At 40.3% G+C, this 25,338-nt stretch overlaps 1 protein-coding gene across 3 annotated transcripts in view; it reads right to left on the bottom strand.

The window, feature by feature from the left end:
* sli (slit guidance ligand) overlaps positions 1 to 25,338 on the bottom strand; it is a 224,519-nt gene that overhangs the window by 3,270 nt on the left and 195,911 nt on the right. For all 3 annotated transcript variants that reach the window (XM_066726382.1, XM_066726383.1, XM_066726384.1), the window contains exons 2-29: positions 15,912 to 15,983; positions 15,103 to 15,246; positions 11,096 to 11,167; positions 10,679 to 10,750; positions 10,371 to 10,584; positions 10,066 to 10,229; positions 9,422 to 9,493; positions 9,268 to 9,339; positions 9,096 to 9,167; positions 8,881 to 9,024; positions 8,532 to 8,695; positions 6,883 to 7,033; positions 6,112 to 6,258; positions 5,806 to 5,877; positions 5,648 to 5,719; positions 5,396 to 5,559; positions 5,082 to 5,283; positions 4,733 to 4,804; positions 4,589 to 4,660; positions 4,439 to 4,510; positions 4,194 to 4,357; positions 3,315 to 3,534; positions 1,939 to 2,248; positions 1,614 to 1,824; positions 980 to 1,441; positions 693 to 896; positions 380 to 532; positions 97 to 236 (exon numbers count right to left, since the gene is read on the bottom strand). In XM_066726382.1, coding sequence (XP_066582479.1) covers positions 97 to 236; positions 380 to 532; positions 693 to 896; positions 980 to 1,441; positions 1,614 to 1,824; positions 1,939 to 2,248; positions 3,315 to 3,534; positions 4,194 to 4,357; positions 4,439 to 4,510; positions 4,589 to 4,660; positions 4,733 to 4,804; positions 5,082 to 5,283; positions 5,396 to 5,559; positions 5,648 to 5,719; positions 5,806 to 5,877; positions 6,112 to 6,258; positions 6,883 to 7,033; positions 8,532 to 8,695; positions 8,881 to 9,024; positions 9,096 to 9,167; positions 9,268 to 9,339; positions 9,422 to 9,493; positions 10,066 to 10,229; positions 10,371 to 10,584; positions 10,679 to 10,750; positions 11,096 to 11,167; positions 15,103 to 15,246; positions 15,912 to 15,983 — 4,150 coding nt within the window. The remainder of the gene's footprint in view (positions 1 to 96; positions 237 to 379; positions 533 to 692; positions 897 to 979; positions 1,442 to 1,613; positions 1,825 to 1,938; positions 2,249 to 3,314; positions 3,535 to 4,193; positions 4,358 to 4,438; positions 4,511 to 4,588; positions 4,661 to 4,732; positions 4,805 to 5,081; positions 5,284 to 5,395; positions 5,560 to 5,647; positions 5,720 to 5,805; positions 5,878 to 6,111; positions 6,259 to 6,882; positions 7,034 to 8,531; positions 8,696 to 8,880; positions 9,025 to 9,095; positions 9,168 to 9,267; positions 9,340 to 9,421; positions 9,494 to 10,065; positions 10,230 to 10,370; positions 10,585 to 10,678; positions 10,751 to 11,095; positions 11,168 to 15,102; positions 15,247 to 15,911; positions 15,984 to 25,338) is intronic.

Here is a 25,338-nt window from a genome sequence, read left to right on the forward strand (position 1 = left end):
AAAGAAAGAGAGAGAGAGAGAGAGAGATAGAGATTGTTTCAGGCCCCGATTGGATTACACTACAGGAATAAGAAGCTGAAGTCGTTGAAAAATTACCTTGCGGCGTTTGGTCTTTCTTGGCAAGCAGCAAGAATTACCGCAACTTCCCCAGCATTTTGCGAGCTTTACCGGTCTACGGCTTCGACAGCCGTTCTCGCTGTAATATTCTCGAGTGTGTTCCTTGCGACAGGTTGGCGCTACGAGACAGCAAAACATTTCACGTTACGTCTAAATAAATCAACCTGGGAGAACTGTATCTCGACGAGGAGAGCTTTTAAAGGACTCTTCGAGGTTGGATTATTTGGATTGGTTTCCTCCCAAGATTCTACAATAGTAATACCTTTCTCACAGTAACGCCCTTGCCAACCAGTTTGACAACGGCAAGTATAGCCATTTCCAAATGGCGATGGTACACACTGCGATCCTTTGCTGCACTCGTGTCCACTGCAGGCGTCAGGAAATCCTGCCGAAACCGGCATCGAGACGACGATATCTGTAAATTTAACGAAACCTTTGATAGGGATCGATTTAAAAATATATATAGGATATATTGAAAATTCTTTAAGTTGTGTGTTGGTTATCTCTATTAAATATAATTATTGTCTTACAAATCAAATAAAAAGGGATAAAGAAAAGAGTGATCATAATTATACCGGAAGAATGTTCTCCAGCAAAGTTTTCCTGCAGCATGGATTCCTCGTTACTGATGGCGGAATTTGCTCCTTCTGCTTCAATGACGTCCTTGGCTTCGTCAGCCTCTTCTTCGCTAGCCGCGCATCCTGGAGACACGCGGTGCATCTTGGCTGCGTTGCTGAAGTCGACCAGCTTGTGATTTATCCACATCTCAGAGATGCATCCTGAGGGAAAATTGGTTTGATTTGAACAGAAGCATCTCCCGGTTGGAGAACAATGATCACGGTTAAGGAAATTTCCAGCTGACCTTGAAAACTCGTGACGTTTCGGAGATGGAACTCGGTAGAGGCGACGGAAGCGACTTCCGGTGCGACTCCACCAACGTACATGGGTGTGACGAGTTTCAGGTAGTCCCTGGGACCTTCGTTGATGATGCTCCTGGCAGCTCCACGGTCCACCCTCATGGTGAAGTTCTTCTTGATGGCTAGTAGCTCCGCCATGTGTGGTTTTCCATCGGACACCATCTCGTAACTGTACATGGTTGAGGTTGGGTAATTACCGACGTCGTAGGACACCCTGACACGCCCGTTGAACAGCTCCACGGCTATGTGTTCGCCGTTCTGCCCGTCGTAAAGAAGAACCCCGTTCTCTTGCGTGGTCGTGAAAATGATGGTCACGTTAGCCTCTGGCCTCGTGCGTAGCGGTTCCAGCTCGACCAGCGAGCCGTTATCCACAAAGCTCAGACTCGTCAGGTACTCGCATCGTTTTCCTGCAGATGCGAAAATTACTGCAATCTCTCTTCGCTTATACATCGACATCCAAGCGCCTTAAGTCTAATTAAAATTCTGCAGTGTGAATGTATAATTGCCGAGTTTGGAGTGAGAAACGTTCGTGGAAGGTTTCTGACACCAAACGTTCATATTCTTCGGGAGCTTTCGTACCGGTATATCCGGGATGGCACTGGCAGAGATAGTCCGCAGCGGAGGAGGAAGGTTGGAAGCAAGCACCGTGTTGACAATCGTGATGCGCGCATGGACTTGTTTTGGGATATAGCATCGATGTCGATGGTGCGTTCTCGCAAAATCTTCCAGAATACTCCGCGGCGCACTTGCATTCGTAATTGTTTATGCCGTCGATGCAAGTAGCACCGTTCTGGAAAAGAAAGTGAATGACAAAGGAATGAGAAAGGGCGAGGGGGAATTTTGCTTAATAATCATAAAAATTAATTTAAATTAAGAAGAAGATGCACGATTACGAGGATTTTACCTGGCACAAATGATCACTGCAGTCATCCAGGTTGGTGGAGCAATTAAGGCCTGCGAAGCCGAGCGGGCATTCGCAGCTGTAGTGGGTTTTGTGGTCGACGCATCGGGCCCCGTTCTCGCAGGGGTTGTGGCCTTTTGTGCAAAAGGGTATTTTCTCCTGGCAGTACTCTCCCATGAATCCTGGGGAGCACTCGCATCGATAGGCCTCGACGAGGTCGACGCAAGTTGCGTTATTGGCGCATTTGTTGCCCAGGCAGTCGTCGACGTTGCTCTCGCATCTGAATCCTTCGTAGCCGGGGGCGCAGTTGCAGCTGTCACACACGGACTGAACGTCAATCGACACATTCCCTTAGCTTGCACCGACGTGCAGCCATTTCTCATTACATTACCATTGGCTCATCGTGGCTCTCTTTCACCCTCTTGCGCAGGGGCTCCCGTTTTCCTTTTATTTCGCTTTTCTTTTTCTACCTTTATTACTCTTACTGTATACAATTTTGTCTATATATATATTTACTTTATTCATTCATCTTCACACTCCTAACTCTTGTCAAGTATAAAATTGTCAAATTTTGCCGAGATCGCCAACGAATGATAGCCAATCGATTTGCACTTGTTTTACGACATTGAACAATGAAAGCAATTTAGAAAGCAGACATTTACATATATAAGGTGTTCAGTTAACTCATGCCAAACCGATAATTCGAACAGAGCGATTAATTCTAGGAATAATATTCTCGTACAACATTTTTTTATCTATAGATATTAATCAAAGAGTTATTATATAAGAATTAACAATTCTTTGATTCGAGGCTTTGTATACTGATAGAATAAATGTCCGGTGATCTTTTATAATTTGTCAGAAATTTCTTGGGAAATACAGTGGTTAACAGGATGTTCCTAAGCGAAGGATTTTCAATGGTTCATAACTCTTTAATCAACGGTTTGACAAAAAAATAGTTTAACAATTAATTATTCCTAAAATCATTCGTTCCATATAAATCGATCGGTACACCTTTGCTATACGAACAAAAAGCTTTGCGTCACTTACCAGCGGAGACTCGATTATAGCTAATGAATAAAGTTCATTCGTGCATCTGTTCCTACTGTATGCTGAAACTATCGATGCATCTGCGAGGAAACGTGCTAGGCTTTGATCAATGCTCAAATGAAAAGGGGTGAAAAAGTGAATGAATGTAAGAAAATAAAGAGAATGAAGAAGCAACAAATGATAATACCAGCTTATATACGTGTACTGTACATAAAATATATATATATAGATATACGGGTTCCACTGTGCACGAGCAAGTCTAAAGCAAAGTCCGACGAGCAAGAATTCGCCCGGAAGCGAATAATTGGCTGGTTCACTATGTGGTCTACCTGAATCTTCCTTCCTCCAGTACTTTGCAAGTTCCGGAGTTCCTGCAAGGATTTCCATAGCACGCGTCAATTTTATGTCGACACCGGTCCCCATGATATCCAGGCGCGCACTTGCAACGGAATTGCCGTTGCGGTAGCGTCTCGCAAAGTCCTCCGTTTTGGCATGGCGAGGTGTAACAGAGGTCGCACTTGGCCAGGACTTCGGCTGGCTGTTGCTTGGCTGCGCGGAAGAAAGGTCTACGATTAATGAGCAATTTTAGTACCTCACCGAGATGCTGGGCCAAAAAACCACGAACTAAACAGACTGATTCCCGACAGGCAAGAAATTAAAAGTTTCGGTGCACACTCTCCTATTGCGAACGGGTGAGCTGAGACACGCACACCAACGCAACGACACTCGATTCGAAATATCCAGTGATGCGTATGGATATACGATCGATCACGAATTTTTTCTCATTTTTTATCTACCGTTACTCTACACGTCTACATAGTTACACTTATTTTTACGTCGCTGTGTTGGTGCGCATTTCTCCCGCGTAGACACTGTGCATACTAACACAGTGACGATAAAGCGAGAATGTACAATAATGCATATTCATATACTATAAGAATTATCTAACGTTAATTTTTGTAAATTTTCCAGTGTATTTTTCGTATACGTTTATACAATATTAGAGATTCTTACTTCAGTGCCACTGCGTTGGTATGCGCGGTCCCTATACGGACCAATCATTCCAAACTGTCGTATTTCTTTCGCGAATTGCTATTTATCTTTCTATTTTTCTTTACTTTCGTCTCGCAGCTCGCTTGGATAGTTCAACGTTGGAATATTGGAATCACACCGTTCGCAATCGGAAGGCACGGTGATGAAGTACTTACTTTTGCATTGGAATGCACTTGCAGGAGTCGTTAGGAGCAATTTGTCCTTCATGGCTGGTGGCTCCATGCACCTGGCTATTCCTGGCTCAACGTAATCCTTCTTCACCCACTCGGCCAACCATCGCATACTGCAATCGCAGTATAACGGATTGGAACCCAACGCTCTGAAAATTCATTTATTATCATCAGCCACAGCAATCTCATTTTTACAGCAATCTCGTGAGTATTACAACGTCGACACTCACAGGTGCGTTATTGATTTCAAATCCTCGAATGCGCCGTCAGGTATGACCGATATATTATTCCCGTGAAGAGAGCTGCAATCGCATAAGAAAAGTTCATTCTCCATTAACTCGATCTTCTTCTAATTCGATATGGTATCTTTCGCCACTTACATAATTCTCAAGGATTTCAGTCCAGCCAAAGCGTTCCTTTGCACGCACTGTAGATTGTTGTAATTAATGAGCCTTCAAAATAAATTTCACGTTATTATAAAAGATCAAATTTATCATTTTATTCCAATTAAATTTTGTACTCACAGATGAGATAAATTTGTAAGGTTTCTAAAAGTATCGTTGGACAGCAGACCTATTTGATTATTGCTCAGATCTCTGAAAATGGTTTCAAAAAAAATATTAGGATATTTTGATGCTGAGTCAGATTTAAGCTTGATTCACGATAAAAGTTCACTCTTAACTTATCAATGAAATATTTTTACATGAGACATAAAATACTAGATGAATATTTGAGTAATAGTAATATAGTGTGAACGAGCTCGTTTAATTCTTATGTTTATTACGTTATTGAATGGAGGACATATCTAGAGCGGTCTCATATTCAGAATTGACCCTCGTTGATATTGAGAGTCCTAGAGGGAAAGAAACTTACAGCCTCGTCAGCATTCTCAGGTGATTCAGTCTCTCGGGTTGTATGTTTTTGATTTGATTCACGTCTAAATAGAGCTCGGTGGTTTCGGGAGGGATACCTCTGGGAATTTCCGAAAGTTGAGATCTGGAGCACCTAACAACCGAACCGGAGCAGATGCATTGCGGGGGACAATAATCGTCCCCAAGGCAGCCAAGACTGTCATCTGAAAAATCATTTCAATGATTTTCACATCGGTCGAGTTTAAAATAATATAAATCATCGACGAAAGTCGATAGAAAAGAGTATATAATTTAGTTCATGAAAGAGTTACTTACTGTTGCACTTAAATTCGTGATGAGGAATATCTTTGATTATGGCGTCCTTTAATCTAGGAGGATCGTGACACCTGCCGGTCGATCCAGTGATATTTCGTTTCCTGAGCCATCCTGCGAACCATGCCAGGTGGCAATTGCAGGACAAAGGATTCCCTTGCATATTACTGAGAAAATTTGCACAATATTCAATTAGTATATATATTTTCGCAAAAATATTCGATCAAGGAATATACTATATACACATATACTCACACAGCTCGAATATGTGGTAAACCATCGAACGCATCCGACATGACGCAAGTTATGGCGTTTCCATGAAGATTCCTTTAATGTAAAAAGTGATCGTTTTGTTTTGAGCCAGTAGTAATAGTTAAAGCTTCGGTAATAATTTCAGTGAACCATATACTTACAGAGTCTTCAGATTCTGCAGGCCGGTGAACATTTTATTGTGCACTTCTCTCAGTCTGTTCTCGGATAGGAGTCTGAAATGGTAAGCGTATAGAGAGAAATAGGACGAGACTGAGAAAATATCATGTGTCAAATTTGATTTGAAAAATAGCTGAGAGAGGTGTTGCGGAATATGAAAGAGTTCCGTAAGATAAGAAAGTGGATGGATGCATCGGGGGGGGGGGGGGGGGGGGGTAGTTGTATCGACTGAAGAATCGAGGAGAGATCCATGCTGCATATGAAACGAGAATATTTTCAAGTTGACTTACAAGTAGATGAGCTTGTGAGCTCCTTGGAAGGCGGACGCCTCGATACGTGAAATTTTATTCTTCCTCAGATCGAGGTGCTGTAATTCCGGCAACTTCTCGAACAACCCGTCAGCTTTGATCTTATCTATCTCGTTGTTTCCCAAAAGTCTGTGGAAAATAATGGAAAACATTGTTACGCAACGATGAGAATATTGCAATAAATTCCTATCCTGACTTCGTGTATGTGTGTGTCTTATGAAATACTAAGTGTCGGTTACGTTTATTATTGAGACAATAGCTAATAATCCAGTTGACATTAATATTTTTTAAGCCCTTTTATTTCATTTAACGAGGAGACTGTACGATTCAGTAATTTTCATTATTCAATTCATTATTCCTCCCAGCGTTTCGCTGTTTGATTGAATAATTCTCCGGAATATCGATTCAATTAATATCATAACGCACCGTTGCTGAGTACACAGTGTTTCGACAACTTCGAATTGATTCGGCTGAATGAATAAATTATTTCTGTTAATTGATCGTCATTCTTGGTCTTAGCTTTGCTGGTTCGTAAGAAACTTTTGCTCGGTCCTCTTTAATTATGTAGTTCGTTAAGCTTACGGGTAAATTAATTAAAGCTCTTCGTTATAATCAAAGCTAAACGATACACACGAACAAATTAAATTGATTGAGATCGAAGATAATGTGTAGTTTGATACAATTAATTGGTCGAGACGTGGGCTAAATTGGTTTTCCATGCAATTAAAATGGAAGAAGGGAAAAATAACTTACAAAGTCGACGTGTAGATTGGCAGATCCTTTGGTACGGAAGTTAATTTTTTATTCGAACAATCGATAGTCGCACCGTTGCAGGTGCAGGGTGCAGGACAGGAACCAGGCAAAATACATTCCCCAGCTCGTTTCGTTAAAAGTTCTTCGTCACCTAAATTAGAAATGAATTTTCATAACAGCTCCACTGATGTCTTGCCTGATCTAACTATCATCTGCAAAAGTTTAGCAATTTTCTTCCAATCAACTTAGCAAAGCTGATTGCAATGAAAAATCGTCTACTTAAGTCCCTCTCAGACTTTTCTTGATTTTCCTCTTACTCTCTGGCTTACCTGAGTAAATTCGAACAAAGAAAAACTCAAATCTGATAAATTTCTATTTCACTTCATTTCTCCCCCAAAAATTTATAAGTCAATGTAAGAGAAGCGAATAATTATTTGAAAATGAGGCAAATGATCGTCGTATGATAATGTTTATTACGTGCGTTTGCTGCTTTTTTCTGTTTACATTATTATATTTTTCAATTGTTAACGGTGAAAGGAAGAAACTGAAAAAGGAACAGAAATAAACTGAAATCAGGAAAATTAGCGTATAGTTTTGGCATTACTGTTGGCGGAAAATGCGCACACATATGCATGGGAACGCAGGAGTCATATCCATCCACCGAAACGTGCATACCAATAATTATTAAACTGCAGATTTTCATTAAACAACAAAAGAATGTTATCGGAAATCAGAAAACAAAACTAAAACATACCAAAAAATTAATAAAATTTTCAATAACTTTTTATTTACATGTTATTTTAGCCATTGAAATTATTATTCTTATTTTTATAGTTTTTCATTGGTTTCGTCTTAACTTTGGTAAAATCCACAGTCCATTAATGATGATTTGCATACATACCTTATAGAAGCTTCTCAAGCAAGGATGGTGAGTTGGTTTTGACATGCGTATTAAAAGAGTCTGTTATGAAATATTGCCTACCGTCTGTAAGAAAATACCTGCCAGAATGGACCAATCGATCAGTGGAAATCGGATCGGTCATTATCCACGAAGTGGAAGCCTGAGAAGTATGGAGTTAAAAAGGGGGGTGGAGTGAGGGGGGAAACATATCCAACAGAGGATGCAAGGGATGCAGGGGAAACAACCAAGTAGCAAAGAACAACCAAGCACCAGGGACCTTATTGGGAAGAACAGCAAATAAAATAGCAAGTGAATATAATATAGGAATATTTATTAGCTGTGATGTTAATGATTATATGATATGATTTGGTTTACTATTTATCTCTATTTTAAATTCTTACAGCTTTAGCCTTTTTCATTAAAAAGAATATATATATATATATATATATATATATATATAGTTCATTTAATTGATTGAAAGTGGCTCGATTAGAACACAATGCACTCTCGTATATCAGTCTGTAAAATGAGGAATTTTTAGGGCACAACGTAAACCATGCCCGAAAAAAATAACTCGTAATTACACGCGTCTCGTATTTTCTGTGCAATGGAAGTAAGAGTGATCCATTTGTACAACGGATAAATTGAATTTTGACGAAAAAAGAGGGAAAGATGGGTGTATTCTACCGACCTGTATACCATCCTGTCGTAGTAATAGAAGAGATACCGAAAGTCGAATCGTGCTTACCCTTACATTTGAACTTGTCGTCCCGCATCGAGTCGATTTTCCGCCTCTGCATCCTCTTCGGCGATTCACATTTTGCTCCCGAGGTTTCAATCGGATTTTCCCGCAGATAGGCACTCAGCCAACGTAGGTTACAATCGCAAATGAATGGATTTCTCGCAAGATGTCTGCAAATCAAGACGAGAAACAACGGTAAATATGATCGTTCGGTGCGTAAAATGATTATTGCTTTTTTCAACGACCCCAACCGGAAGTTCCCTGAAAACTTTTTCTACCGAAGAGATTTAAAAAAATTCCCAGTGAAATTCTCTACTTTAGGTATCACTGGTATTGAGAATTTATTGATACGAACAGTGCTTTTAAGCTGCGGAGATTGGCGAAGGTTCCATTGGCCAGTGATTTGATACTGTTCCCGTACAGCGATAGAAGCGTGACGCTCGTGAGATCATGGAATAAATCGGTTCGTATGCAGGAGATCTCGTTGGAATTCAGCAGCCTAAAATAAGTATTTTCATTGTTCAGACTGTCATATGTAAATTATAATTCTCGTGTGAAATTCAAACTTACAGCAGCTTCAAGTTTGAAAGTCCTTGGAAAAGCCCCCCGGGAAGTTCCGTGATCTTGTTGCTGTAGAGGACTCTGCAACGAAAGTACATTACCCATGCAAACACGATTGTCCGTATATAAAATGTCACTATTCAGTTATCGATAAAAGTAGAAAAGCACCACAGATTCTTACAGTGATTCCAGAGATTTCAGTCCGTGAAAAGCATCGGCTGCTACTTTTTTGATTCTGTTATGGCTCAAATCACTAGAAACAAAAAAATCGCGAAGATTAATTAAATGTCGGAAATAGGAAAATTCCGATTAACCGATTGGGCAATGTCACTCACATTCTCCGTAGTTTTCGGTAAGGCGAAAATGCCTTTGGCGGTATTTCCGTGATGCCATTTTGCTCTAGCCGGCTGTGCGTTTGATAGAAAAATAGAAAAAGGATTAGCGAGCTTTTAGCGGATGGATGAAAACAGTTTATAGAGATGGATTGATAAATTCAATTCGCGCGGAAACAAAACAAAAAAAAAATATGGAAAATCTATTATAAATATATATCGCATGCATTCGTATATAAAGAGCGCGGAATTGGACGTTGCCTGGACTAAGGAAAATGAGTTAGGAGGAGGAATTGCAATGAAGGTAAAGAAAAAAGGGAGGAAAGGGGGTAAAGGGAGGGGGAAACTGCCAATTTCCAGGCGGTCTCTCATTATGCAAAATGATTTTCCAGGCTGAGAAAGGATCGGGAATGGCGAGGAACGATTGGATCTCGGTGTCGGATTGCTTTTAATTTATTCCATTCTTGTGATCAAGCTTCCCTTTGACCCTGGGGACGCCCGCGCCGACAAAAGCTTGCCACCGACGAGCAAGAGCAAGAGAACCAGAGAATTGAAATTGTTGTTGAGGTATTCGCGCCCGCGGCTGTCCAGAGACACGTATAGCAATGAAGCTCCCGGCTAGATTTCACGTTTTACGTTTTACGTACAGCTCAATGGTGTCCTCGGGAAGGTGAGTGGGCACTTTGATCAAAGAATTCTCCCGACAGTCGACTATCCCGTTCGCACATTTGCACGGATGAGGACACTGGGGCTCTGCAGTGCATTCTGGACCAGATCTCTCTACCAGACCAGAACACTTGAACTCCTCCTCCTATAATTAAGAAAATTTTCTCCCTTTACAGTTTTGTCCATTACTTTGGATCTCTCATGGGTATACGTGTACTCTATGTATATACTATAACTCGTTACATTGGCATTTGAGAAAATATTTTTAGCAAATTTCCTCGCTTACCTGTAAATCTGCGATATTCCTGTCCTTCAAATGTACGGGTGATGAACACCGGATGTGTTGGACCAGCAGGGAATGGCTTCTCAAATGCTGCGACAGCCAAGCTAAATGACAATCACAGGCCAGTGCATTGTCCGCAAGCTTGAGAGTTCTCAGATGTGAAAGACCAGATAGCATCTCTTTGCCAAGGCTGATCAGTTTATTGTTGTTCAGCATCCTGGCAAATAAAAATAATCATTTGTTTATTTACACGCAAATAAGATAAGATAATTATCTCTGTGAAATTGTAGAATAGGTTAATCGAGACTCACAGGATCTCCAGGTCCTTGAGCTCTCTGAATGCGGACTCGTCGATGCAAGTGAGCACGTTGTTATCCAGATACCTGTAGATGGACCACAGAAACATATTACAGTTTTGGTACGTATATAATCGCACGAACGAATTGGAAAATTGAAAATGAAAGCTGCGAGGTATTGCATTGGGTGTGATGGAATTTTCCTATGCAACTGAAACTCCACTGTATAGTTTAGCTATTGAGCTGGACTCATAATAGCAGTGCAGTTTCTGGAACGTTCGACTAAACTTGCATTTTACGACATGGATGGGCGGAGGGGATGATAAAGGGAGGGGGTAGTTTGACTTCAACATTATACTGGTTCAGGGAATCCAGCGATACCTTGCAAAGTAATTGTACGAATTGTTGCAAAGTAATTTCGAAAGTACTTACAGTTGTCTGAGCGCCGAGATTCCTCTCAGAGTCTTTGGTCCTATGGTAGCTATCTGATTGTGACTGAGATCCCTGCAAAACCGAACAACAACAAATCATCAATATTTCCCTCCTATATATACATACACACACACATATATAAATCCCGCTTTTATTCTTCCTCTGGAAACAGCTTTATTCGCTTAAATCCAATAAATTGATTTTCCGAAGCGATTGAAATAAAGCAGAATCTGCTCCAGTTTGTAATTTTCCTCAGTCGACGCATTTGCAGGATTCAAAGTGAGTTCCACGTGACGAAACGGTAAGCGTTTACTCCCACATCTCCGTCACTCATTATCAGCCAGCTTCCCTCGAAAATTATCAGGGCCAGTCAGGATTTTTTTTCGGTTCTTCGCAAAAATCCTGCGATTTTCTCTGAGAAATGGCGACCATTCGTTATTCGTGTAACGAGTCTAGGATGTGGCAGGAACGTCCCACGCGACTCTAAGTCAATACATTCGTCCATAATAACTTGCGTATTCCATTTGACTTGGGTTTATCGAATAATGCACACGCTGCGGTAATACCACTGTCTGCATGGCGATGACCTATGGTTACTCTTCCTATAGTCATGCTAGGCCGTTGAAAAATCGCTGAATTATTTATCGCGAGGATGGAAAGAACTTCCTATCAACTGTGTCAAACTCAGGGCCTTCGACGAGCGAGGTAAACTTTTATTCCACGAACTCTCATCCCGTTCGAGAAAACAATTTCTAAAAGCTGACGCGAGACACGATTACTCGAGGAGCGAGAGTCATGTGTTTTTCGACGCTTATTGGAATCACGCGTGGCATTTGGAAATGTGGGTTGGGTCAGGAGAAAACGAAACGTGTTATTAAACGATGGTGAAGGGTAAAGGGTGCAGGGGGGATAGGGCCGGTTGAATCAAGAGGTGGTAAAAGGATGAAACTTGGTGGATAATAAACGACTCGACACAATGGAAAAGGGGCGCGGACGTAAAGATTAGAATCGGCGCGAAAGTTTCTCGCAATGTTTAGAGAAACGTGACACTCGTGTTGGAATTGAGAAATTCTATAGCATCGTGTATGTACGAGAAATTTATATATAATAATTATATTCTGGGCTTACCTTCGATCTTTGAATATGAGCTTTCTTAATTGTTCGACTCAATAGGATTGTGTATACTTGGAGAAATTATTAATTGATTGTTTACGAATCATAAATATTGGATTCTTCCATACGTGATTCAGGTGTTTAAATAATTAAATCACCCTTTTGCGTATTCTTTTCTTTTTCTTATCTAATGTAGAAAACAAAAAGAAATGAATTCCATAATGATAATATATATAATTGAAAACGCTATATATGTTTAGACTATATTCCCGTGCTGTATAATTGTAATTCGACTGAAAACTTCAAAATTGCATGGTATATTATATCAAGAGATGTGTGGAATTGAAAATGCTGAGTTAGTCTAACCAATATGCTGTAAAATCGTTACTAGAGTACAGTGCTGTAACTAAGGGTTAAAGGTGACCGAGTCTAGCTACACGTTGGCTAATTCGAGGCTAATCCACTTCTTTCCATTGCAATTAAGGTGAAACGTCAGATAAGGTAGGCGGGAGGGGGAGGAGGAGGAGGAAGGGGGATGAACCAGAGTGGTGCGAAGTACAGATACAGCTGGGTCAAGTCTGATCTGACCAGTTCCCGGTTTTATCCTGGCCCTTATCGCGGTAGACCAGCTCCCGCAGGAAGTCAGGATTCGTAGAAAGTCCTTTTGTGGCTCCAGGAGCGAGCTAACTGCCTCGACATTCGGTAATTGGCTTCCGGATTGGCACAAGCGACCTGGGACTCAATTTCGGATCCTCCCTTTACACGTAGTAATACCCTACGACACCTAACTTTACATCTCACGACATACGGGCGCGCCTACACAAACAGAAAACACACCCAAGGGAAGCGAAATAAACATAAAACGAACTAATGAAAATTTGGCGACCAACGTATAACGGTTAACGCTGACATAGCGGAGCTGATCAGATATATATTATATTCCACGCGAAATTTCTCCTATCTCGCGAAAATATTTTCCAAACTTTTCCCACAACGACCAACCCGGTGTTACATCGTTGTAACGACGACTTTCCAGATTTTTCCCATACGTTTTCCATTTTCGAGCGTGTACATACATGTACCTACAAATACTTACACCCACTAATTGAAATCTAGCGCTAATAGTAGCTTTGCGTGAAATAATTGCGACTGAAAATTACAGCGTCTAAAAGTATTTATTAACAATTTAACTTTAATTGTAATTGCTATTAGCAGAAAATGTTCTGTGAAAATATTTAAAGTTTCTTCGGAAGATATATTGCAGGAGGGGGAGGGGGGGGGGGGGAGTATTAGGAGGAGTTGGAAGGATTCAACAAGGTCGATATTGAATATCGAGAGTGGCACGCATTGACTCGGAGGGGCTTTGGTAGGATATGATCTGCGAGAAAACTGAGCAAAGCGAAGCTAGCAGTGTAATACACGGTCCCTTGTAACTTGCTTGATCCAGTCTTATCTTTGAAAACTGCGCACGGACCGAGAGGAGAAACTTTCGAGCTGCGTCAGTCACTTTGTCGGATGATGGATGAAACCTTTCACCCCCCCCCCCCCCTCTCTTATTGCGTCACGGTGGAAAGAGTTGAATTTCCAAAAAGAATTTCTCTCTGCAGTATGTAATATACTATACTACGCAGAAAGAAATTTCCTGTAAAATTTACTGTTAAAAAATACTAAAAATTATACCGTGTCTCTCGTACTATGGAGACATAATAAAAACTTGGTGAAAACTGCCGATAATAAAGCAGTTTTTACCATGCGAGAGCTTTGATAATTACTATTTGGCTGAATAATAAAATTCCTAGGATTTTATTTCGTTCCAGGCTTACCCTATCTAGTTCTATAAATTTTAGAATAATACATTTCTTTCGGTTTACAAGTACACTATATTCTATTGTATACATATATAGTATACTATAGTACTCTGAAAATACAGAATATGCCATATATAGTATGTATAATATACGATACAGTATAATATTATGGTATAAACATCAGAGAGGTTCCCCGTCGTATCTCAGTAGGGAGCGACCTTATTAAGAAATAGTCGATGGAATTTTTCTATCCCCCAGCAGTGATGGTCGAACGCTTCCGGATTAATTAGGTGGGGGAAATATGGGGTGCGAATTGAACGTGGCTGGTTTAATTCCCTCGATGGAAAGACGAACGAGCGTTACGTTAAGGGTTCCCCTTTAAGAGAGTAAAGGTCGTGCGCGGAAAAGTCTCTCGGTTCTTTCGTTTCTCGTACATGTGTAGCCTGGATATGTGTGGGTGTAATCGTGCTGCCAAGTGTCGCAACAGTAGATCGTGTGTGTATTTACACGTAAGAGCGGTATGTAGGCCGCGGCTTGTCTGAAAAGTTTATGCGATATACAACGTCCCGACTTTGCTAGACGGAAAGGAACACGAGGAAAAAAAACACCCTACACGCACACATACGGAACACAGGGATATCACCGTACACTACATACACGTACGAATACGGATTTAACGCGGACAATTCGTACTCCACCATTTTATATCTCATTGTGATACACCCCTTGTAAACTCTTACCATTTTTTCTCACCCCCCCCCCCCCACCCCTTTTCTCGGACAGACCATAGCCGAGATTCGCACGTGAATTTTTTTTTCATTCATTTGCGCGCAGTAAACACGCGAGGGGAGCACAGATTTAATTGTACCATTTTTTGCTCTTCTCAGCCGAGACTCGTTTTTCGAAGTGAGTCTCGTGATTATTTCGAGCCTTTCCACGAGCTGGGTGCGAAAATATTTTTCCCGTTTTTCGTTACCTGGTCACATTTCTGCCCCCCTTTCCGTAGTTGTACTATTTCTCGGGAAACGAATTAAATACTGCGCCAGAGGCGAAATAATCAAAGCGAGAAAATTATTTATAACTTACAGTCGTTTCAGATTCATCATGTTGCTGAAGAGAAGATCCGGCAGATGGCGGATTTGATTGTTGTTCAGTCGTAATTTTTCCACCCCTATTAGATCGTGAAAAGCGCCTCTCTCGATTGTGTGGATTTGATTGTTGGACAGGAGGCTAAAAATTTTAAACAGAGTCATTTGTTTAATATATTCTATATAGAGATTTCATAGTGTTACTTGATTTTTCGAGAATGATCTGTTTTCAAGGTAACCTCTATGCTTTTCGAGGAGGTTTGACGATGATAGATATACCTAGGATAAGACATTTAATTAAAACACCCAGGAATTAAGTAAAATATAAAATTTATTTTTTCTCTCTAACCGTAAAAAGTATCACTTGTTTTAAAAAACCTCTTTGAATGTATTAAAATTTTTTATAAAAAGACCTAATATTTGTATACTCTAGCTAAAAAGATACATGTATTTTTACGTCTATGCTTTGGGGCGTTTCAAATGCTTCGACCTGTGTATTTAAAGTCGATTTGATTTTTGCAAAATTTGCCATGAAATTGGTGTCAAGAGTGTCGATTTTCGGGCCGAGTCTATCCATTTCGAGAGGTTTCGGTGAAGATAGTGCTGCATTCCTCTATCCCTTCATACACCAACAGTAATAACGAACTCGTGGTAACACGGAAAACTTTTGTACTTTGAATATTCATACGCGATTCTCGGCGCTATTCCCGAATTTAATTTCCATTCCACTTTTCCGAGTTTCCAACGGTTTAATCAGCTCGGGTTCCGCGAAATTCGCGCGTGTGATTAAACATTGCGTTTACTTACAGCACGTGAAGCGTAGCCATGTCCTCGAAGTCCGTCTTGAAGATCACCGAAATGTTGTTCCCTTGTAGATCCCTGAAACGAGAAAGAAAGAAAGAAATTTTAGACTCGAATTACTTTGGTACGATTTAATAAAGATTCTCGAGGTCTACTTTGTTCGTCAATTTATCTGATGTACCTCGCTAATGGGAGTTAATTATTAACTTGTCCAATTGCCATTAGCTTAAACATACTCTTAATTTTTCCGAGGAAACTTTGATGGTTTTTTCTGCGAAAACTTGAGAGATTGCTGGAGGGTAGGAAAAAATTAAGAATCGGGTGTAGGACCGAGGGTTGAGTGGATTTGGTTTGAGAAAGGGTTAGATTCGGCGTACGGCTGAAGAAACAGAATTTCCGAGTAGAGCTGAACGAGCGACGAGAGACGTCAAATGCAGCCGTTCCGGTGAGAAGAGAAGAGAAGAGGGGGGGGGGGGGTGAGAGCGAGAGCGAGAGACAGGAGAGAGAGAAGGATGGGAAGGAAGAAAGAGAGAAGTTATTAAGACCTTATTAAATTGCTTCTTTTTCCGGCCGGAAACTTTTTAGCCGGCGGATAAAGCTGCAAATAACGAGATATCGGCCTATCTAGCTTAGCCCTGGGCGCCGACAACCTTCAACATCAATGCAACATCACATCTCTTGCTTCATTCTGCCAAGCTGCTTTTGCAACTCCTTCAGCTATCTTCATTGTAATAGGCATGTGCATTAAGAATATCTACTTGAAGAAAAAAAAATGCTTCCTCTTATATATACTCATTCATAATCCCTCTCTCCTCCTACTGGAATTTAGTGGAAAATTCGCAAGTGAGAATTATCGAGTTTGACTGGCCTCATTAAGCATCGGCGAAGCTCCAAATTTTCAAGGTTCATCGACCTCGTTATCGAACGTACCAGGAACTTAATCCACTTTCCCCGAAAATTTCGTTAATCCTCAACGAGGCAAAACGGTAGCGGCGTTTTTCCGCTAAGAATGCCTGAAGCCATCCTCAACTTTCTCAGCACCCCTTCGCTCTTCGGCAGACTCCACCACATTTTCCATTTCCAATCCCCTCTGCTACGCCACGCAGAAACTTCAATGATTCGTGTTTGTTTCCATTGCGGGGATTGATGTGATCTTACGAGTGTCTCAAACGACGATCAGAACCGTCATGTAAAAATAAGAGAAGCGATAAAAGCTATAAAATAGGATTAAACCCTCACATTTGGTCCGTGAAACGAATCCGCAGTTCCAGGAAGGCTGATGCGGATTTTCTTTACGGCCTTCTCCTCTATATACGTATAGCTATTACGCTCAATTAAAATAGCTAAGATGCTTCTCGGAAGATCTTTAATGGCAAGATCTATCGAGCAGTAAAATAAAATACGATCGTCTATTAACTCTATTGAATCTTCTTGAAATGCTTTGTACTTCTTAACAATTTCAGCATTTTCAGCCAAGTAAAATTTTCTTTCGGTTTTTAGCTGGAACGCTATTTTGGGGAACAGTGAATAGAGATCAAACGAGGTGAAAAAGAGAGTTGTTCCCGTGATCTACGTCAAACAATAATAAAATAAAATGGCCCATAAGAGTTCATCGACTTCCTCCTCTTATGTTATATAATTTTTAGCGATTTCAATCTCGTCGATTGCAGCAGCAGTTTCAGCGAAGTAAAGTTTTATATCGGTATTTGGTATATAGAGACGCCATTTTGGAGAACGGTAAACAGAGGGCAAAATTGAAAATGAGGTGCGGAAAAAGAGTTATTTCAGGGGCAGTTGATGGGTTTCGGATGAACAGAGCGTTCCTCGATTCTTGATTATTCGGTCCGCGGTCTAACAGTGGCGTCTATCGAAAATCTAATCGGTCCACGCGAAGATCTACGTCAATGGGCTTCGCTCTTTTGACAGGCAGCTCACGTAACGTGAAACGAAATTAGTTTTCGCGTCGTCGACTCGGCCGCTAAATACGTTTTTATGGACTTTCGCGCACAGTCCCCTGGGAGGTACCGACCTGGACGTAAAAAAGAGGAAAGCCTATTATTTCCGTGTCGGTAGAAATTCTATCGAATCTGCATATAATCAAATTTGAAGGGATATCAAGGTTGAAACACGTGGATCGGTTGGAGAAAAGTTGGAAAAAGTGTATCTTTTCACTACAGTGGAAACTTGGACGAGGTTTTGACAGGAAGGCAAGGCTTCGAGGTGTGGGTGTGTACAAGAGTGTATTAGGGTTTTGGATGGTGCGTAAAGGATCACAGGGAGATGTAATCAAAGTTTGCAGACGAGCTCTGGCCCTGTTTTGCCAGCTAGTAGAGATCGTGTCAAAACCATATCCGGATATATTCATTTGTATTCTCGAATCACGTCGAGTCTTGGACGGCGAAACGCGGGAAGCGCGTAATTTACCCTGAAATATGGCTTTGTGTTCCTTACGAGTCAAACGGTATCAAATATATTACACCAATGTTAAGAGCAAATTTGTTTGCTTTTTAAATATAACACGTAATTTTTTATTGCATATTCTTATAATTGCTTGCAAAAGACTTATTGTAGGCTACAATCTTATAAGGGTGCAATGTCAAAAACGAAACGACGTAGTGGATGTAAGTGTAAATTTAATTTAAAGCATAAAAAAGAAGTATACGCTCAATGATTTTACACTGTCTACGTTTGTCTTGAATTAAATTTACATTTATATCTATACTGCGTGGCTTTATTTGCCTCAATTCTGATGTACCATTAAATTTCTTAAGCGTTTACGAGATGTAAAAAATGTACAATGCTGAAGTAATATGCTTGCCAAGTGATGTAAGTATATAGATAATAATAAACACAGAATGTTGTATTAAAAAAAATCACCTTGACTTTCATACATGTCATTAAAAAATGACCTTGGTAATATTGCAAGGTTTTCATAAGTCCCTTCGAACCGTAGAACTTTTGTCTGAAAACTTTGATCTCGTGTCTTTTTCGTTCATGAGAAAAACTACCCGTGACGTTATAAATGCCTCTCACCCTATATACATACAGAGTCATACTCCTTCGACGATTAAAATGAAATACCTCGTCTTTAATTATACCACGTTAAGCTTTCTCTCATTCCACTCCACTCCCACTCCGTCCCCCAATTCTTCATCAATCAACGTTTTTCTCTTTTTCAAAATAATTTTTACCAGTCACTTTATCACTGGCCAGCAATGCGTATATACTGACGCCGAAGAGGCGAAAGTTTAGCAGTGAATATAAAAGGATTTTTTGCGAAAAACAAGATAGAAATACGAGAGGTTTGAATGAATTGATGAATGCGAGCCTTGCAGCAAAATTGTCATTGAAAATTTTCACGAGAAAGGTCGAGCTCTTATTAAATAGAGCAGATCCAATTTTTCCGCTATTGTGATCGCCATTTTGCAATCTGAATAACTCGATTGTATTGTCACGAGTGATAAGTGACTATATTCCGGAGTTGGCAGCATCGATTAATGCCTTTTGCATCTCTCGCAAAGTCTTCTCAATTTCCCCTAATGAGCACCATTAATTGCAATGAGCTTTCTGTCCTAGAAAAGCATTACCAAACAGATTTATCGAAGAATATAAAGCATGCGAGTGGAATGATGAAAATCGAAAGGTGGAATTACTTTAGAATTGTGTGCCCTGCGAAATGAATTTTTGGTGGGAAGGGAGGGGGGCACTGAAAAAGGAGGGGGGAATTTGTAATAAAATTAATTTAATGGTAGAAAACGAGTGATCATCTCCCATATGACTATAAACGCAACATAGGATCGAGAGAACGATACGTGGTGAAGGAAAATAAGAGGGGGGGGGGGGGGTGGCAGGGGAACTATAACGGCGGGGCTAATTAAGAGGATCGCGTTAACGGTAATTAGTCGACGCATAGCGAGAGGCGTCGTGTCGTGGCGCCGTTTAGATTTAGACGCCTGATTTGCCAACACGAAAGCACACGTTACTCACGCACCCTCTTAACACACACACACACACACACCTACTCGCGTATCCCAATCTCCTCATATTCCTGCAAATTTTCTAAACCGTCCATCTCGCAGCTGATGTTAAATTGCAGATTTTTTTCTTGATTATAATAATAAAGAAATTTTCATCACTGAAGAACTTTTGGGCGAAATAAAGCTTCGTAGGGATTTAATTAGATCGACCAAGGCTTCTCGCTGTTGCCTTAATAAATATTAATTACCTTCCCTTTATATATATATATACGTGTATACACTTGGATGGTGGGGGAGAAGAGATTGTTCGCTCATTTTTTTTCATGCTCACGTTTCTTGGTGCGCCGAAATGGTAATTATGTTGAATAAAGTTGGTCCCGCGGATGATCTTAACGTTTGAATATTTACAAGCGAACATCAAAAGACATAATTACCTCGTTAAAAAGTGTATCGAGCTACCACTATTATTAAAATGACGAAATATTCATGGGTCAACCTTTGATCTTGGCGTTTCCTCAATTTTTTCTATGCATCCCATGATTAATCTCGCAAATTGACTTTACGATGTACGCAGTTATGGCGAAATTGTGCTTCTCCTTTTGAACGAGTAAAGTATCCACAGGAAATTTTAACTCCCATTCGGCAAATTAAATCACGATTTCCTTGAAAGCATACGAGTTTTCCCGCCAATAATGCATAAACTCATATATTAACAACCAAATTTTGTTACACAGCATTCGCCGATGAATTAATATAATCTCGTCTGAAATTTTAAATATTCATAATGAGAAACTGGAACGGACAGAGGTTGTATATATATTTACGGGATATAAAAGTTTGCGGAATGAATTGATAATTAAAATTCGTTAACCTAGTTTTGTCGCGTCGCTAAATAATTGGTCGTTCGCGTATCTATAAAATTAGCTAATGCTGATGGTGAAGGGGAGTGAGAAAAATCGTAAAAAAAAATTCGAGCACCTATAATCGGATGAGAGTGGGTGGGTCCGAGGATTCGTTTCATCATTAGTGTGGCATTGTTACAGGGTCCCGCGGGGGAAAGGGGCTTATGAGAGGGAATAAAATTTCGTTTATGCCCTCGCGTGCTGCCTTTGGAACTCGCATATCTCAATTAAGCTCGACGCTCGTATCTTATCGCGACTCCTATACGAAAGATTAACAGAAGTCAGCGCGCACGACTTGAAAATTCTGCTCCAATTCGGTTGGCTGGGTAACGCACGCGCACCACTCGTTCCGAATATTTTAACTCTCTATCTCGTGCCACACCGAACGGAAAATATTGCTGAAATGATCGAGTGCAAAGAAAGTTTTAATCGATCCATAAATCGATTAGCAGCAATGCGATGTATGCACAGTGCACGAACGAGTCAATAAATCTCGGCGCCTGGACGAGATTTCTAATTCCGATCGGTGTTGATTAGCGATCAATTATAACTAGCACTTCATTTGGCGAGCTTTCGCGTAAGCGTTTTTACATATATATATATAACCTGAGATTATATACTCTTCATACATGTGTATATACCAATGCAATAAAAAAAAGTGATAGGAAATATCCTGCATAATTGAATGGTGGTATTATAAAATGAATAAAACGAGCTTCGTTTCAAGAGTTTCAATTTAATTTTGTATTATAATTCATCTATCAGTGCCACGAGGGAGAAGCATACGTTATATCGATGGCGTAGAAACAAATATAGAAATAGTTCTCTAATTTCGATTGGTTTTTATCGATCAATTATAATCATTGCTTTGTTTAGCGAGCTTTCGCGCTATTTTTATATACATATATATAACAAGAGAGCAGTATGAATAAATTGCACGTGTGCACATAATAACAGCGTGGCGCCTTCCAACGAGTCAAAAACTGTGGACCGTTCAAGCACACGCGCGAGTCTACGAATTTCTTGCCAGAGCGCGAGTGGTCGACTAGCTTCGGCGCATGCGCAGTAGGCGCGAGGGAGAACGCGGTGGATCCGGTCGAGTTTCGAGGATCCATGGGTCACGCGTGGATAAACGTTACAGCAGCGTGTAGTAGAAAAGGCCAGAGTGGCTCGAACTGGTCTGGCAAATGGCACGAGCAGCTCGGTCCACCCACGCTTCGGCTCTCTCCACTTATAAACCTGCGATACGAGTGCGCCGTACGGAGCGCATAATGAACTCTACTCGCGTACACACGTGCATACAAACGCAAAATGCATGCACCTACAGGCCTATACGCACGCGTTGTTTCTCGAAGAATGCGCCCCGAGCCTACGCGCGAGATCAGCGGCTCCGATAAAATCCGATAAAGCTCGGATTTTACCAACGATATAAACTCTGCCGATGTCTCACTAGGATCTACCCTCCGAGTCCACTCGTTTCTCATAATTTTCCAATTAAGCTTATATGTATACTAAGCTTTGGCTCGTCTCAGAGCACACACATGGATAAAAAATTCATTCATCCGTGTAATTTTTTAATAAAAAAAAAACAGTAATTATTTATGTGTACGTTTTCGAAAATACTTTAATTTTATTTAAATTCCAAAAGGTAAAAATTTATATCTTTTCTAGGTCTCCAGAGATAAATGCATTTTTACATTAATGTTTTATAAAGTAAACACCTTGTATATATATAGTCTGAGTGTACTACCTTTGTTATCGTTTGTTCCTCGCATTTTTTTCTATTTTTTTATCACGAAAGAAATTAGTTTTTTCCCCGGTAAAATACGGTTTTGCGTGTCTCTCGCTTCCTCGGATCGCCCTTGTTCGAGCGGGAAGTATATACACAGGAACGAAGGTGGAATTTTGAGGTGAGGCGAGTCGGGTCGATATTTGATTTTGCTAGGCTGACGCGTGGTCGACGAATGAGGAACGACCCTGGAGTAAAGTGCGGACCGTGCCGATAAATTGAAACGCGAGTTTCACCGTGGCATTCCAAGAGTTCACGATCTCTTATTGTTCCACTCGCGTCTACTTTGCTCGGTATATGTTGATGCGTCAGAGATGAGAGAGAGAGAGAGAGAGAGAGAAGGAGGGGGGTAGGGGGGGGGGGTTGGAAATAAAAGTCAATGTGGCTGCTGAAAATCTCGAGTATTTCTAATTATAAAGCATAGCTGATTCGTTCCTATCAACGTTCTGACACACGCCAGTCACCTACATCTCAACATCGTACAGTTTCTGGAAAGAATCTTTTACGATTTTCGAGGGGACTTAATTGAGAAAATAAACCATGTCGTGTATATATATGTATGTATATGTGTGTGCATGTTATGTGAAACATAGTTATACAAGGCTGGCTCTTAGGATTCGCCTGGTGGGATGGAACGGTAATAAAATTCTGGATGAATCGGGATGGATTGAAAGAATTTCTAGGATAGGGCAAACCTGTGAAAATGGCAGCGTCGACAGAATCGATAGATTGCAAGGCAAAGGGAACCTTTGATGTTATCGGGAATCTTGTTTCTCCCATCAGAAGCGTCATATATGCAAGATTTTCAGTAAACTCGATCAGTCACGACGGGGGTACAAGTTTCGATGAAAATATATACATCGAGTGTACGAAAGAAAATGCAGGACGTTTTGAGGAATAAATTGAAAATAAACCAAAAGTTAAATGCAGTTTCGGAATAATTCTTGGAAATGCTGCAATACATATATATATATATATATAAATAAATATTTGTATAAATAAAGTGTTGTTTAGCAGCAATCTTTTCTAATGATAAGTATAATTTACAGATAAATATTCGCAGTGTTCAAGAGCATCCTTTCTCGAATAATGGTATTCGTTGCACGAATTACCGAGGGAATAGTTTGTCGCTGGTTCGAATCGTTATTTTTATCAGGACGGCGGCGGAGTTAAAATGTTGCAAAACGCGAAGGGGGTAGAAATTACAGTGTACGCCAGCCGTGGATATATATATATATATAGTCGATGAACAAATTGGGCGAAAGCGGATCGCGCGCAGCTGATAATAAAAATGGCCTACGAATAATATATTCCGCCAGTACTATTATGCCCTCTCACTATATTTATACCAGCAGCCGACTTTAATGCCTAGACTTCCCGTTGCGATTTATGCCGCGTCGTAGAAACACTCGAATGCCATTCGAAAAGTATCAGCAGTATGGTAATCGAATCGGTACTTAAATCTCCGAAGCTTTCGCCATTTGCATAATCGGAGATTAAAACGCAGAAATCTTCATTGAAAAATCGAGGGTATAATCCATGCATAAGTGAAGGAGAAAAATTAATTGGATTAATGCGACAGAAATTTGCCGGAATCTCATGAATCTCATTTCACGAGATTAATATAATATTGGAAACAAAAAACACTGTAAAGTCTTGTAATTGTAGTAAAGCTTTCAAAGTAGAAAGGAAATATTCGTTTAATATATTTATCATTGTGCAGTTTATTTTTAATGGAGAAAAATAATTTTTAGAAAATTGCTTTTGAAGCTTTTTGTATAAATATCGAGAGGTTTGTTGGGTCGATTATCGTTGTGTGGATTTGGATAGGATTGCAATGGGGTGGGTTGATCCGAGCTAATTAGTTTAGGGCCAAGTATTTATTTATTTAAGACGCGATAGGCTCGTTGCAACGAGGCTAGCAGTAACGTTCGCAAAGGGAGAATATAAGGGGTGGGGAGACCTTTGCTTCCTGTGAGAAATCTCGGAAGGATAATGAGTCCAGGCTGGTCCAATAAACAGCGACGTTTTAATTAGCATAATGCGCGGCTTAAATGCGCCGCGTTTGTCACCGTCGAGATACGCGTTGTTAACGAATACCTGATGCTTTAATTGCGAGCCGCGATTAAAAAAGGACCAGAATTTTGTAATAATGCCCTCTCGTCCCTCCTATCCTTCGCCAAAAACCACGACACGATACGCCCTGCAACACCATAAATGGCCAAACCCACCTTTTACCAACCGCGTTTTATCCTCCACCACCTTCAAATCTCATTTTTCACACTACTTCCTCATCGATTCTCAAACGAACCGATAAAATTTCTCAATTTACCATGGATACCTCTTTTTTTATTAAATTCCTTGATTTCAATTTTTGCACAGGAAAAAACTCATATTCCAGTTTATGTATACAGTCGAGTAATATTCGCGGTTGTACATTTTGCTAAATTTCATTCGAAATCAATGTTAATAATGTCTGAAAGCGCAGTTTTTTCCTGGCAAATATCGCTATTGTTTAAATTGGTTAACAAATAGAAATTGGAAAACTCGTATTTTTTTCTGGAAGGGGGAGTATCATGGAGGCTGTGAATATTCTGGTGTGATTGGCAATTAGAATTGTAATCTGCGTATAGTCGACGGACTGGATGGTTGACTCTTTAAGTAAAATTTGCTGATAAAAAGATTATTAAACAGAGTCACATATATATGTCACTATTATTTAAATTGATTAATAAATAGAAATTGGAAAACTCGTTATTTGGTCG

Source organism: Prorops nasuta, unplaced genomic scaffold (assembly GCF_024137725.1).
Source record: "Prorops nasuta isolate Cenicafe-Biocafe unplaced genomic scaffold, Cenicafe_Pnas_1.2 PNAS00004, whole genome shotgun sequence".
NCBI lineage: Eukaryota > Metazoa > Arthropoda > Insecta > Hymenoptera > Bethylidae > Prorops > Prorops nasuta.